The sequence below is a fragment of the Selaginella moellendorffii genome, unplaced genomic scaffold (genome assembly GCF_000143415.4).
Source record: "Selaginella moellendorffii unplaced genomic scaffold, v1.0 SELMOscaffold_9, whole genome shotgun sequence".
Classification (NCBI taxonomy): Eukaryota; Viridiplantae; Streptophyta; class Lycopodiopsida; order Selaginellales; family Selaginellaceae; genus Selaginella; species Selaginella moellendorffii.
The window spans coordinates 1,341,241-1,350,805 of NW_003314270.1; the positions used below are offsets into that span (position 1 = coordinate 1,341,241).

At 49.6% G+C, this 9,565-nt stretch overlaps 3 protein-coding genes across 6 annotated transcripts; all 3 read left to right on the forward strand.

The window, feature by feature from the left end:
• The first annotated feature begins 31 nt into the window (after positions 1-31).
• Positions 32-3,438, forward strand: LOC9630928 (RNA polymerase II degradation factor 1). Of its 2 annotated transcripts, XR_002992082.1 has the most exons (11): positions 32-380; positions 434-477; positions 531-633; positions 689-767; positions 831-1,312; positions 1,371-1,728; positions 1,787-2,066; positions 2,117-2,266; positions 2,323-2,784; positions 2,841-3,243; positions 3,309-3,438. XR_002992082.1 is itself a non-coding variant. In XM_024672481.1 (10 exons), exons 1-10 carry the CDS (start codon positions 173-175, stop codon positions 3,177-3,179), a joined length of 2,505 nt encoding a protein of 834 aa, XP_024528249.1. In that variant the 5' UTR covers positions 32-172; the 3' UTR covers positions 3,180-3,427. The 2 variants fall into 2 exon arrangements, 1 of the variants encoding a protein (XP_024528249.1); XM_024672481.1 differs by having other exon boundaries at positions 2,841-3,427.
• Positions 3,439-3,549: 111 nt separating this feature from the next.
• LOC9632859 (ras GTPase-activating protein-binding protein 1) lies at positions 3,550-6,313 on the forward strand. 2 transcript variants are annotated; one of them, XM_024672482.1, is made up of 11 exons: positions 3,550-3,702; positions 3,779-3,805; positions 3,859-4,002; positions 4,095-4,386; positions 4,450-4,661; positions 4,722-4,911; positions 4,965-5,077; positions 5,139-5,204; positions 5,267-5,336; positions 5,403-5,986; positions 6,018-6,313. In XM_024672482.1, the coding sequence occupies exons 2-10, from the start codon at positions 3,782-3,784 to the stop codon at positions 5,972-5,974; spliced, it is 1,683 nt and encodes a 560-aa protein (XP_024528250.1). In that variant the 5' UTR covers positions 3,550-3,702; positions 3,779-3,781; the 3' UTR covers positions 5,975-5,986; positions 6,018-6,313. The 2 variants fall into 2 exon arrangements, with proteins under 2 accessions (XP_024528250.1, XP_002967633.2); XM_002967587.2 differs by having other exon boundaries at positions 5,403-6,313.
• A 75-nt stretch (positions 6,314-6,388) lies between these two features.
• Positions 6,389-8,952, forward strand: LOC9632860 (putative E3 ubiquitin-protein ligase XBAT34). Of its 2 annotated transcripts, XM_024672485.1 has the most exons (9): positions 6,393-6,610; positions 6,666-6,780; positions 6,853-6,933; positions 6,990-7,078; positions 7,130-7,221; positions 7,272-7,350; positions 7,410-7,512; positions 7,566-7,651; positions 7,715-8,952. In XM_024672485.1, the coding sequence occupies exons 1-9, from the start codon at positions 6,509-6,511 to the stop codon at positions 8,474-8,476; spliced, it is 1,509 nt and encodes a 502-aa protein (XP_024528253.1). In that variant the 5' UTR covers positions 6,393-6,508; the 3' UTR covers positions 8,477-8,952. The 2 variants fall into 2 exon arrangements, with proteins under 2 accessions (XP_024528251.1, XP_024528253.1); XM_024672483.1 differs by having other exon boundaries at positions 6,389-6,610; positions 6,990-7,221.
• The last annotated feature ends 613 nt before the right edge of the window (positions 8,953-9,565 follow it).

The following is a 9,565-nucleotide window of genomic DNA, read 5'->3' on the forward strand; positions in this document are numbered from 1 at the left end:
GCAAAGACTAAAACCAGCCGCTATTCGTTCTAGGGTTCCTCCTTAGTCGTTGAGAGTACTAAGGTTTTCTGTGCCGGAGAGGAGAAATCGAGAGAGGGAGAGGGATTGATCGCTACTGCTGCTAAGAGAACGAGGGATTGACGCACTAGGGCGTGGCGATTAGCGCAGAGAGATGAGCGGCGCTCGAGGATCGTCATCGTCGGCGACGCCGGCAGCGGCGGCCGCGGCTCCAGCGGCGGCCATCCCAGCCAGCGCGCGCAAGGTCGTCCAGAACCTCAAAGAAGTGGTCGGGGTAGGGCACGGCGAGGAGGAGATTTTCGCGACGCTCAAGGAGTGTAACATGGACCCTAACGAGACGGCTCAGCGGCTCATGAGCCAAGGTAAAGCATCCAATGCCTCTCTAGCTCAAAACATTTATCCTCCCTTCGCGCAGATGCCTTCCACGAAGTGAAACGCAAGAGGGACAAGAAGAAAGAGGTGTGTTCTCGTCTCTCTTTTGGGTATCTGCATTGTCTCACGCCCTCTCGCAGGCTCCTGCCGGCAGCAAAGACTTGGGCGATGGTAGATCGAGAGGCACGACAGCTTACAGGGGCGGGAGAGGATCTGGAAGACTCACGCGCCACTCTCAAAACGGTAGTCCTCTCTCGGTTCTTGGAACGAAAGCTGATGTTTGCGTGTGTGTTTCCAGAGTCGAATGGTCGTGGCAAGGCTCTGCCTTCCAAGGAAAATGGAAACCATGCGCCTGTTCCTTCGGCTCCACAGTCTGGGTGAGTTCTATAGAAAAACTCTCTTCCTCCTCTAGCGGCATGGCGTTAAATCTCGAGTTACAGGAGCGCAGTGTCATCAGCTACTCCAGTACTTCCGAATGGATCCGTGCAGTACTCCTCGTCAACGGGACTTGTCACGCATGGGTCGTGGAGTAAAATCTCTGGTCACGCAACAATGGCCGAGATGCTAAAGTCCAGCACCAGCAACGGGCCACACCTCCCACCTAATATGTTAACAGCGGGTACCGGACAGCAGTTCTCGTCTTCTGGAATGTACTCGTCCAGTGATCCTGTGCATCATCCTTTTCCTGACCAACGGGTTATCAGGCGTGAGAAGCCTATAGGCGACAGGTCGGCGGCATCGGTTCCAGGCGGTGGATTGCCTTCGCCGCCTCACCTGCAAGATGATCGGTCCGGTAGTCCTCCTGGACTCCAAGAGACGAACAAGTTTCCAGATACAGGAGCTCGGCAGACTTCTGGATATCGATCGGCAGCACTTGGAAATGGAAGGCCTGCGTATCAGCAACAACAGTCTGTAAATAAAAGTAAGCTTCTCCTTTGCTCTTGGTTTTTGTTTCAGAGCGCTGATCTCGGTTATAACAGCTACTGGACCCAACATGGAGTGGAAGCCAAAAGTAGGGGCTCAAGAAGCTGTCACGGCGTCTGGACTAAACTCTCTGGAGAGGGTTCTGACAGAGGCCCCAGCTTCGGATATCTCTGAGGCTGAGGTGTTGTCTGTTGCAGCGAAGTTCCAAAATCTTTCGGCCCGTGATGAGCAGCAAGTAATAATGCCTAACAACTTTCAGTCTCAGGGAGATTTGGGCCTTAGTTTTGGTAGCTTTGGTGAGCCCCTTGGTTCTTCTCTTCCTTCTGGTTTCAGTTCGGAGGATGGTCTCGACATCTCTGGCTCTTCTGAAGCGTCAGTGGCCAAGGATATCCTGCGTGAGCAGTCACCTTCTGGGTAAGAAACTCGTCGCTGTTTCCTTCTATCTTTATGTCTACTGATGGTTTTCGTGCAGAGTGGATGCCGTGGCTCCTGATGAAACCCCTTTGCATCAGGATGATGACATACCTGTTCAAAGAGAGAACGCGACTTCAGCTAGTATTCCTGCCACCTATACACAGGTCGACGTCACGAAATTGCGGTCGACTCAACAAGCTCCACAATACCCGTATCTGCCGTCGGCACCAAACTACTCTACAAGTATTGGGATGGTTTCTCAAGTTCCCAGTGGCCAACACAGTTTTGACTCGCAAGTCCCTCATCTTCAAGACATGTCCAGTGTTCCAACTTCACTGGTGAGTCGCATCAATTGATATTTTCTGGTCTTGACTTTTTATTTTTACAGAAGCAGCAATACGCGGATTCTGCTACGAGTTTTTACTCGCCATCTCTTCGGCCTGGTTCTGACGCTGACGCCCGTTATGCGCAATACAGTTCTACCGCGAAGTACAATGGAGGAGTAGTGATGTCTGCTCAACACCTTCCAGCGCACGAGGTACTAAACCGCAGTTTCCTATGATTGATTTCTTATGTTTAATCGTTTGTTTTCAGGCATCCAATTCCACTGCCTTGTCAACCAGTAGCACAGTGTCTCAAGTGCCACAGGCAAGTGCGCCTACAGCTCCTCAGCAACCGCTTCAAGTTCACGCTTACCCGGCTCAGCCAACCGGTATGCCAGTGGGTCACTATGGCAACGTTTTCGGATACCAGTACCCGAGCTACACCTTCGTGCCTTCGCCATATCAGCACAGCTACGCAGCTAATTATCCACAGCCCCCGGTCAGCAGTTACTCACCATCAGCTAATTACGCCCCCGCCATGAAGTACACGCTACCTCAATACAAGCCAGGGAGTGCCACAGCCAATGCTCCCACTGGAGGCTACGGCGGATACGGCACTGCGTCGTCAATGTACGCGGCAAATCCGACGGCAACGGCCTCAAACACGCCCGGGTACGAGGATGGCAGCGCTGCTCAATACAAGGACAGCAACCTTTACGTCCCCGGTCCACAGGTGCCGAGTGTTTCTATTCGTTTTCATTCATGTAGAGATGATTTTTTTCTCGACAGGGAGACGGTGCAAGGCTGTGGCAACTGACAAACGACATAGCGGCGGCACAACAGACGAGCTCGTTCTACGCCTTGTCCAGCCAAAACCAGCACACGTACACGCAACCGAGCAGCCACACGCATCCGATAAACGGCTACACGAGCTTGTACCACCAGCCGGGGCCTGCCGGGAGCGCTCACCAGGTGATCCAACAGCCTCAACCTTTGGGCGGTGCTGCCGGGAGCACCCAAGTTGGAGCCACTAATTATCACCAACAGCTACAACGGATCCAGCAGCAGCAGCAGCAACAGCAGCAACAGCAGCAGCAGCAGCAGCAGCAGCCGAGCTGGAACTACTGATCCTGGCGAACGATGCAAGGCTTTTTTTTTTGTTCTTGGAGATCGATCGGCCGAAGATGTGGAGGTTTTCTCTTTACCACTGCTACTGAATCAAACTAACCATTGTACTGTTTTCCTTGAAACTTGTAGGAAGTTTGTGGGAGCTCGTGCTTTTCTATCTTTTGCTTTGTTTCAGCCTAAAGAAATCGAAGAGATGTATATATGGTTTTCACAAAATATATCAATACTATATAAATTTCGTGCTCGCACACACGCGAAAGATTCTCTCGAGCTGACAAGGTGTTAATGTTTAATTGTGTGTTCTTTGGCGGGCATATTCCACCACTACCGCCGCCCGCCGCTCATATATATATCTTGCTGTCCTCAGTACCTGGTTTACTTTTCCCTCTTCTGGTTAGGGTTTGAGCGCCTAGGGTTATCGCCCCATTTCTGTTCTTGGGGAGAGAGCAGGGCTTGGCGGCGGGCATCCTTGTCATAATCGCGCGCCTCGCAGCTCCCGCAGCGATCTAGCGCCGAATTCCAGGTGAAATCTCGCTTCTTTGTCTCTTCTTTCCGCTGCGGGCGAGCTTGAAATGTGTGCGGGTTTCTTGGATTTCCAGGCAATGGCGGTGGCGCACGCACAAATGGTAAGCTTGCTGCTGCGGTGGGAGATTGTGTGTTTTCTCACGCGAGAATGTAGGTCGGGAACTCGTTCATCAACCAATATTACAATGTGCTCCACCAATCGCCACAGGTGGTGCATCGGTTTTACACCAATGCGAGCTGCCTCACTCGAGCAGAAGCCGGTCCAGAGGGCCAAGCGGACACTGTCTTCTCACAAAGTGTACGATTCTTTCTCGTTTCCCTGGCTCTAGCTGAGGATTGAGTGGTTTTTCTTTTTCCTTTTTTTTTTTTTGTTCTTGTTCTTGTTCTCAGGGGATTCATGAGAAGGTGATGTCTCTAGACTACGTCGGGCTCAGAGCTGAGATTAAGACTGTGGACTGTCAAGATTCGTATTCTGGCTCGGTTCTTGTGATGGTCACTGGATCGCTGTCAAACCGCTCCAATGGAAGGCGCGACTTTGTCCAGACCTTTTTCTTGGCACCACAGGAGAAGGGCTATTTCGTACTGAACGACATTTTCCGGTATTTGGACGAGCCGCAGGTTTCGACCATGTCATACGTTGTGGCGAATGGTCCTCAAGAGCATTCTCCGACTCCAGAGTCTGGTAAATTTGTCTGCTGTTTTTCGATTTGTGTGCCTTCGTTAAGCTGTTTCGTGCACTGTGTAGTTCCGGATACTACTCATTTGGAAGTGAGTGAGGCTACGCCTGTTGCTACTGAAGAGCAAATAGATGAGGGATACGATATACCAGATGCGGACGAAGAGGTTTTGGTGGAGGAGACTGTCCAGAATACCGTACCTTTGGATGCTGACGAAGTTCTGGACATCGAGGATTCGCAATCGCAAGCAGACGAGCCAAAGAAATCGTACGCATCAATCGTAAGTTGATACTTACAAAGCTTCTCTTGAATGTAATGGGCGTAAGTGGCAATGCTGCAGTTGAGGGTTGTCAAAGCCGGAGGCGGTGACAGTGTCCAGCATGTTCTTCAACACAGCCCGAAGCCTCCGCCGTCAATTCCCGCTGAAAAACCTGCGTTGCCTGTGCCTCAAACAGTGGTGCAAGAAAGTCCAGTGGTATCTCCGCCGATCGAAACAACCGATGAGACTGCTGCAGCTCCCGACACACAAGGTATGATCAGTGAATACCATGCGGCTAGTGGTAACCATCGTCTTGTTGATCAGGTGATGGAAAATCGATTTACATCAAGAACCTCCCAATGTCCGTCACCACTGCGCAACTTGAGGAGGAGTTCCACAAATTTGGGACTGTAAAGCCGGGAACTAATATCAAAAAGGTAAATAGGCAAAAGATTATTCTGTAGTTCCTGCCAACCAAGTAATCCTGTTTTTTATCAGCAAAACAATGTTTGCTACGCGTTTCTCGAGTTTGAAGATGCAAGCTCGGCACGATCAGCGATCCAGGTAGTTGCCCGTGACAGTATTGCTGCATTGAATGTTTTCTAACAGTAATCGTTATTATTCAGGCCTCCGGCTCGTTTCAAATCAGCGGCAAGCCTGTCATGATCGAGGAGAAGAGGCCGCTTAGCGCTAGAGGTATTGTTTTATGGTTGATGGAGTCAATCCGTAACATGTTCCTTTCCTTGTCCTCTACCGTGCCAGGCTACCGAACAGGGGGCCGGGGAAGGGGAAATCGAAATGACGGGTCTCGAGGCAGGGGCTACTACAACCGTGGTGCTGCTGGTCCCGCTCCTCCTACCGCTGCTCCTGGCGGTGGTGGCGGCGGTGGCGGCAGCGGCAGCGGTGGCAACAGGAACTACGAGCAGGGAAACCGGGGCCGGGGCTCTCGCGGGGGATACAACAGCGCTAACAACAATCCAGGGGACGGTGGCCGAGATGGTGGTCGCTCCAACAGCGAAGAATATCATCCGCGGTACGAGAGCCAGGGCCACAACTACAACAATAACTACACCAACACCAACGCCACCAATGCTGCTACCAACAGTGGCAACTCGAGCGCCGGCCACCACCACCACCAAGCCAACAGCAGCAACACCGGCAGCAGCAACAACCACGGCTATCCAAACTCGAGGCCTCCTCGCCGGTACGTCAGCCGCGGCAACAACAACAACAGCAACAGTTCCAACAACAGCAACAACCCCAATTACAATCGAAGCTCCTCGTCCTCGACTGGCGGCGCTCCTGCTGCTCCTCCCGCGGCGGTCACAGCTTGATTGAGGCGAGATCTCTGGGGAGTGGAAGCAACTCCCCGGTTATCTCTGGTCTCTGTTCATCCGTGATCGTCGCGTCGTCGTCGTCATCGTCGCCTTCCTTCGGCTCTCTTGGTGGGATTGTATTCATTCGCAAAATTTTTGTCAGGCTTCTCCATACTACTACAGGCAAGCTCTCTTTCTCTCTTCCTCGTCTTGGTTTTTCTTCTTTCTATTTTCCTTGATTTTTCCTGTGTAGAAAGGTGCGTAGTTTTAGTTTTGGTAGCTCTACTATCATCGAGTGATTGACCGGGTTTGTGTAACGGGCATTAATTTTGTCAAAAAAGTGACTTCTTCGAATAATCAGGCATATTCTTTTAGGGATATTCTGTGTTGTAAGGAATATTCTGCTTCCATCCCTCGTCGCCACACGGCTTGGGTAGGCCGTCTCGTTCCTTCGGTGCCCTGCCCTCGAAATTTCTTCCTCTAGGTCGGTTCCATCGGCGCCGATCAATTCAATCGGCTCGATCGCGTCCCCCGGGCGCCGAAGCAGCAGCGATGGGCGCGGGCTTTTCCAAGGAGGAGCAGCTGTATCAAGCCGTCCACAACGGGAACCATCAGCTTGTGAAATCTCTCCGGCGCGATGGAGCGTCTTTGGAGGTTCGTGTAGAGATTTTGCTTCTTCTTCGTCTTCTTCTCATCAGTGGGGTGATAGTTTCTGGACAAGGAGGGCAGGACCCCCTTGATTTTGGCCTGTGCTCGCCAAGATCTGTTTGACATGGTCGTCACTTTGCTCAATCTCGGGGCTAATATAAATGCCTATAGACCTGGTAAGTCAGCTCTCTCTTTCGTTCTAGACTATGTAGATAGTTTACTCTATCGCGTGGAATTTGTTCATGTAGGCTCGAATGGTGGATTTCCATTGCATCATGCCGCGAAAAGGGGCCTGGAGAGAACTGTGATTCTGCTTATATCCAGAGGAGGTCGGGAAGTTTTTTTTTTCTGAGTCACTACTACTGAAGTCATTCTGTGCATGCAGCTGATCCTTTATGCATCAATGACGATGGACAAACTCCTTTGGATATGGCCAGACTACGGGGACATACTTCGATCGTCCGGATTATAGAGGCAAGCGAGCGAGCGAAAATTCTATTTATTTTGACGAGGAAACTTTTTCAGGATCGGATAGCTCTGTTTACTGGGATGATTCGTGAAGTTTCGGGGCCTGGCTTGCTGGAGGTCTTTGTACCGCAATGGGTGACCAAGAAAGTGTAAGTTTTGCTTGGCTCTTGCAACGTCATGGACTGCTTTGTGTTTTTAGGTGGGTTGCCGTTGTCCCAGTTCAAGCTAACCAGAGACATCCTCCAAGGCACGAGCTCGCTATTTATCAGTCTCCCAAGGTCTGGGTGTTTACTTGCCCGATTGTTCTTTTGATGTATATGAAGGATTTCTTTGGTAGGTTGCGGCGCCGAGAACCGTCATTTCACTCTGGAAGGCGGATCTGGAAGAGCCAAAGTGGAACACTGGAGCACCAGTTTTGATAGTCACAGAAAGAGCTACAAGTAAGCTTCTGGTTTGCTTTCTTTTCTCTAGCAGCAAGCTTGTTTTTCTGTAGAGATGAAATACAAGTTCCTGTCTGAAGCGGACGGTGACACCGCTCAACTGGAGAAACTGTACAGAGCATGCAGAGGAATACCTCCGGTGAGACATCATCCCAGTTTTTCTTTCTGTCCGTCTAGACTTCGCTGTTTTTTTTCTTGGCAGGTGGTTCCAGCAATGGGATACCCTGTTCCTCCACTTCCTGACAACCAGGACGACGTTGCACTGGCTATGGCATTAGATGCTTCTCTTCAGTCTGCTGGAGCGAATGGAGGATGGGGTGACCAACCCGGCAGTGAAAACTACAACGGATGGGGAGTTCAACAACAAAATCAACAACACCACCCCCAACAACAGCAACAGCAGCAACAGCAACAGCAACAGCAGCAGCAACAGAAGCAGCAGCAGCAACAACAGCAACACCACCAACAAGAGCAGCAGCAGCAGCAGCCGGCCGGTTCAAAGAAGAATGACTGTGGAGGCTGGGCAGTCGATGGCAGCAGCAGCAGTACCAGCAGCTACAATGGTTGGGGAACTCCAGAGCCGGGGCAAAGCAGCTCAGAAGCTTCAGTGGCCACTCCCGCGGCACCGGAAGAACCTCCATCCGCTCCACCGCTGCCGGAGGACGACTTTGTTGTCGGTCCGATCCACTATCCCTCCATCGACACCTCTCCAGTGACTAATCCAGTTCCAGTTTCTAGCGTCGCAAAGGCCTCCACTGCCACTGCTGCCACGCCTGTGGCGGAAACGGAGAAAGCTGGTGGCCAGTGCGTGGTTTGCTGGGACGCTCCAGCACAGGGCGTGTGCATTCCGTGTGGCCATCTAGCGGGCTGCATGGGGTGCTTGCAGGAAATCAAGAACAAGAAGTGGGGGTGCCCGGTTTGTAGGAGTCCGATAGAGCAGGTGGTGAAGGTATTCGCGGTATAGAAAATATTATGGTCAGAGATTTGTACAGGGGGTGACAGGATAAAACAGGGATGGGAGTGATGACAACGCAGAGGCTTGACTCCCACGAGGATCTCGAGTCGAGCTTCTGGATCGAATATATAAGCGCAGGCAGAAAAGGGGTTACTTAGAGTGTGGAAGTATGAAGGGAGCTTCTGCTCTGGTGGTTTTGGGAGTGGTGGCTTTTGTGGCTCTGGCTATGGTGGCTTCGTCTTCTCCACTGGGAGCGACTGAGGAAGGCTGTGGTGGCTACAAAGATCTCATCAACAAGTGCTACCAGATCGAGTTTGATGAGTGCTGCGCCAAGGCCAAGCAGGCGATGGCGGAGAAATGCGTGTGTAGTATCGATGGCGCCCGCGACGTGCTGCTCGAGGCGTGCGCGTTTGATCCAACAGATGCCAAGAGCTGTCCTGCTTTAGCAGCTTTTTAATTAATCTACGAAACATTGTTGTTGGTTTAAGTGAGCAGAGACTAATCCTTGCGTAAAAATCATAACAATAAATATTAAGAAACAGTGATAAATTTGAATAACCATTTACTATGAAGAACCTTAAGTTGATTTTTTATAACTTTTAACTTTTATGATAATAATATCTTAATATATGTTTATTACTACTAAATTTACAATTCTGTTGCCGGCATTAGTTATATCATGTTAGAATCATTTGCATTCAATTTATATATATTATTATTAATGTTTCTGTGTGTAATTTTTTAACATTAATTTGCTGGAAATTCTTCAACTCAAGCTTGGGAACAAAATTTTTTGCCGAATGAAATAATTTTATCTTTAATTTTAAAATATACTTGAGTAAGTTTTTCTATTATAGTAAAAAAGAAAATAATCTTTCTTATAAGAAATTTTAAGGATTTTTAACTAAATAATTATCCTAAAAAATTATATAAATTACATATAATCATATTTTTATTTAATTGTAGCTAATGTTGGAAAAAATACACAAAATTGTTATAAGTATAACTTGATATATTAAAATGCACCGAACAATTCAATTAAAAGGTGGAGTAATGATATGTGCAAATGCCAAGTATTGCATTAAAGAAATTCTTTTT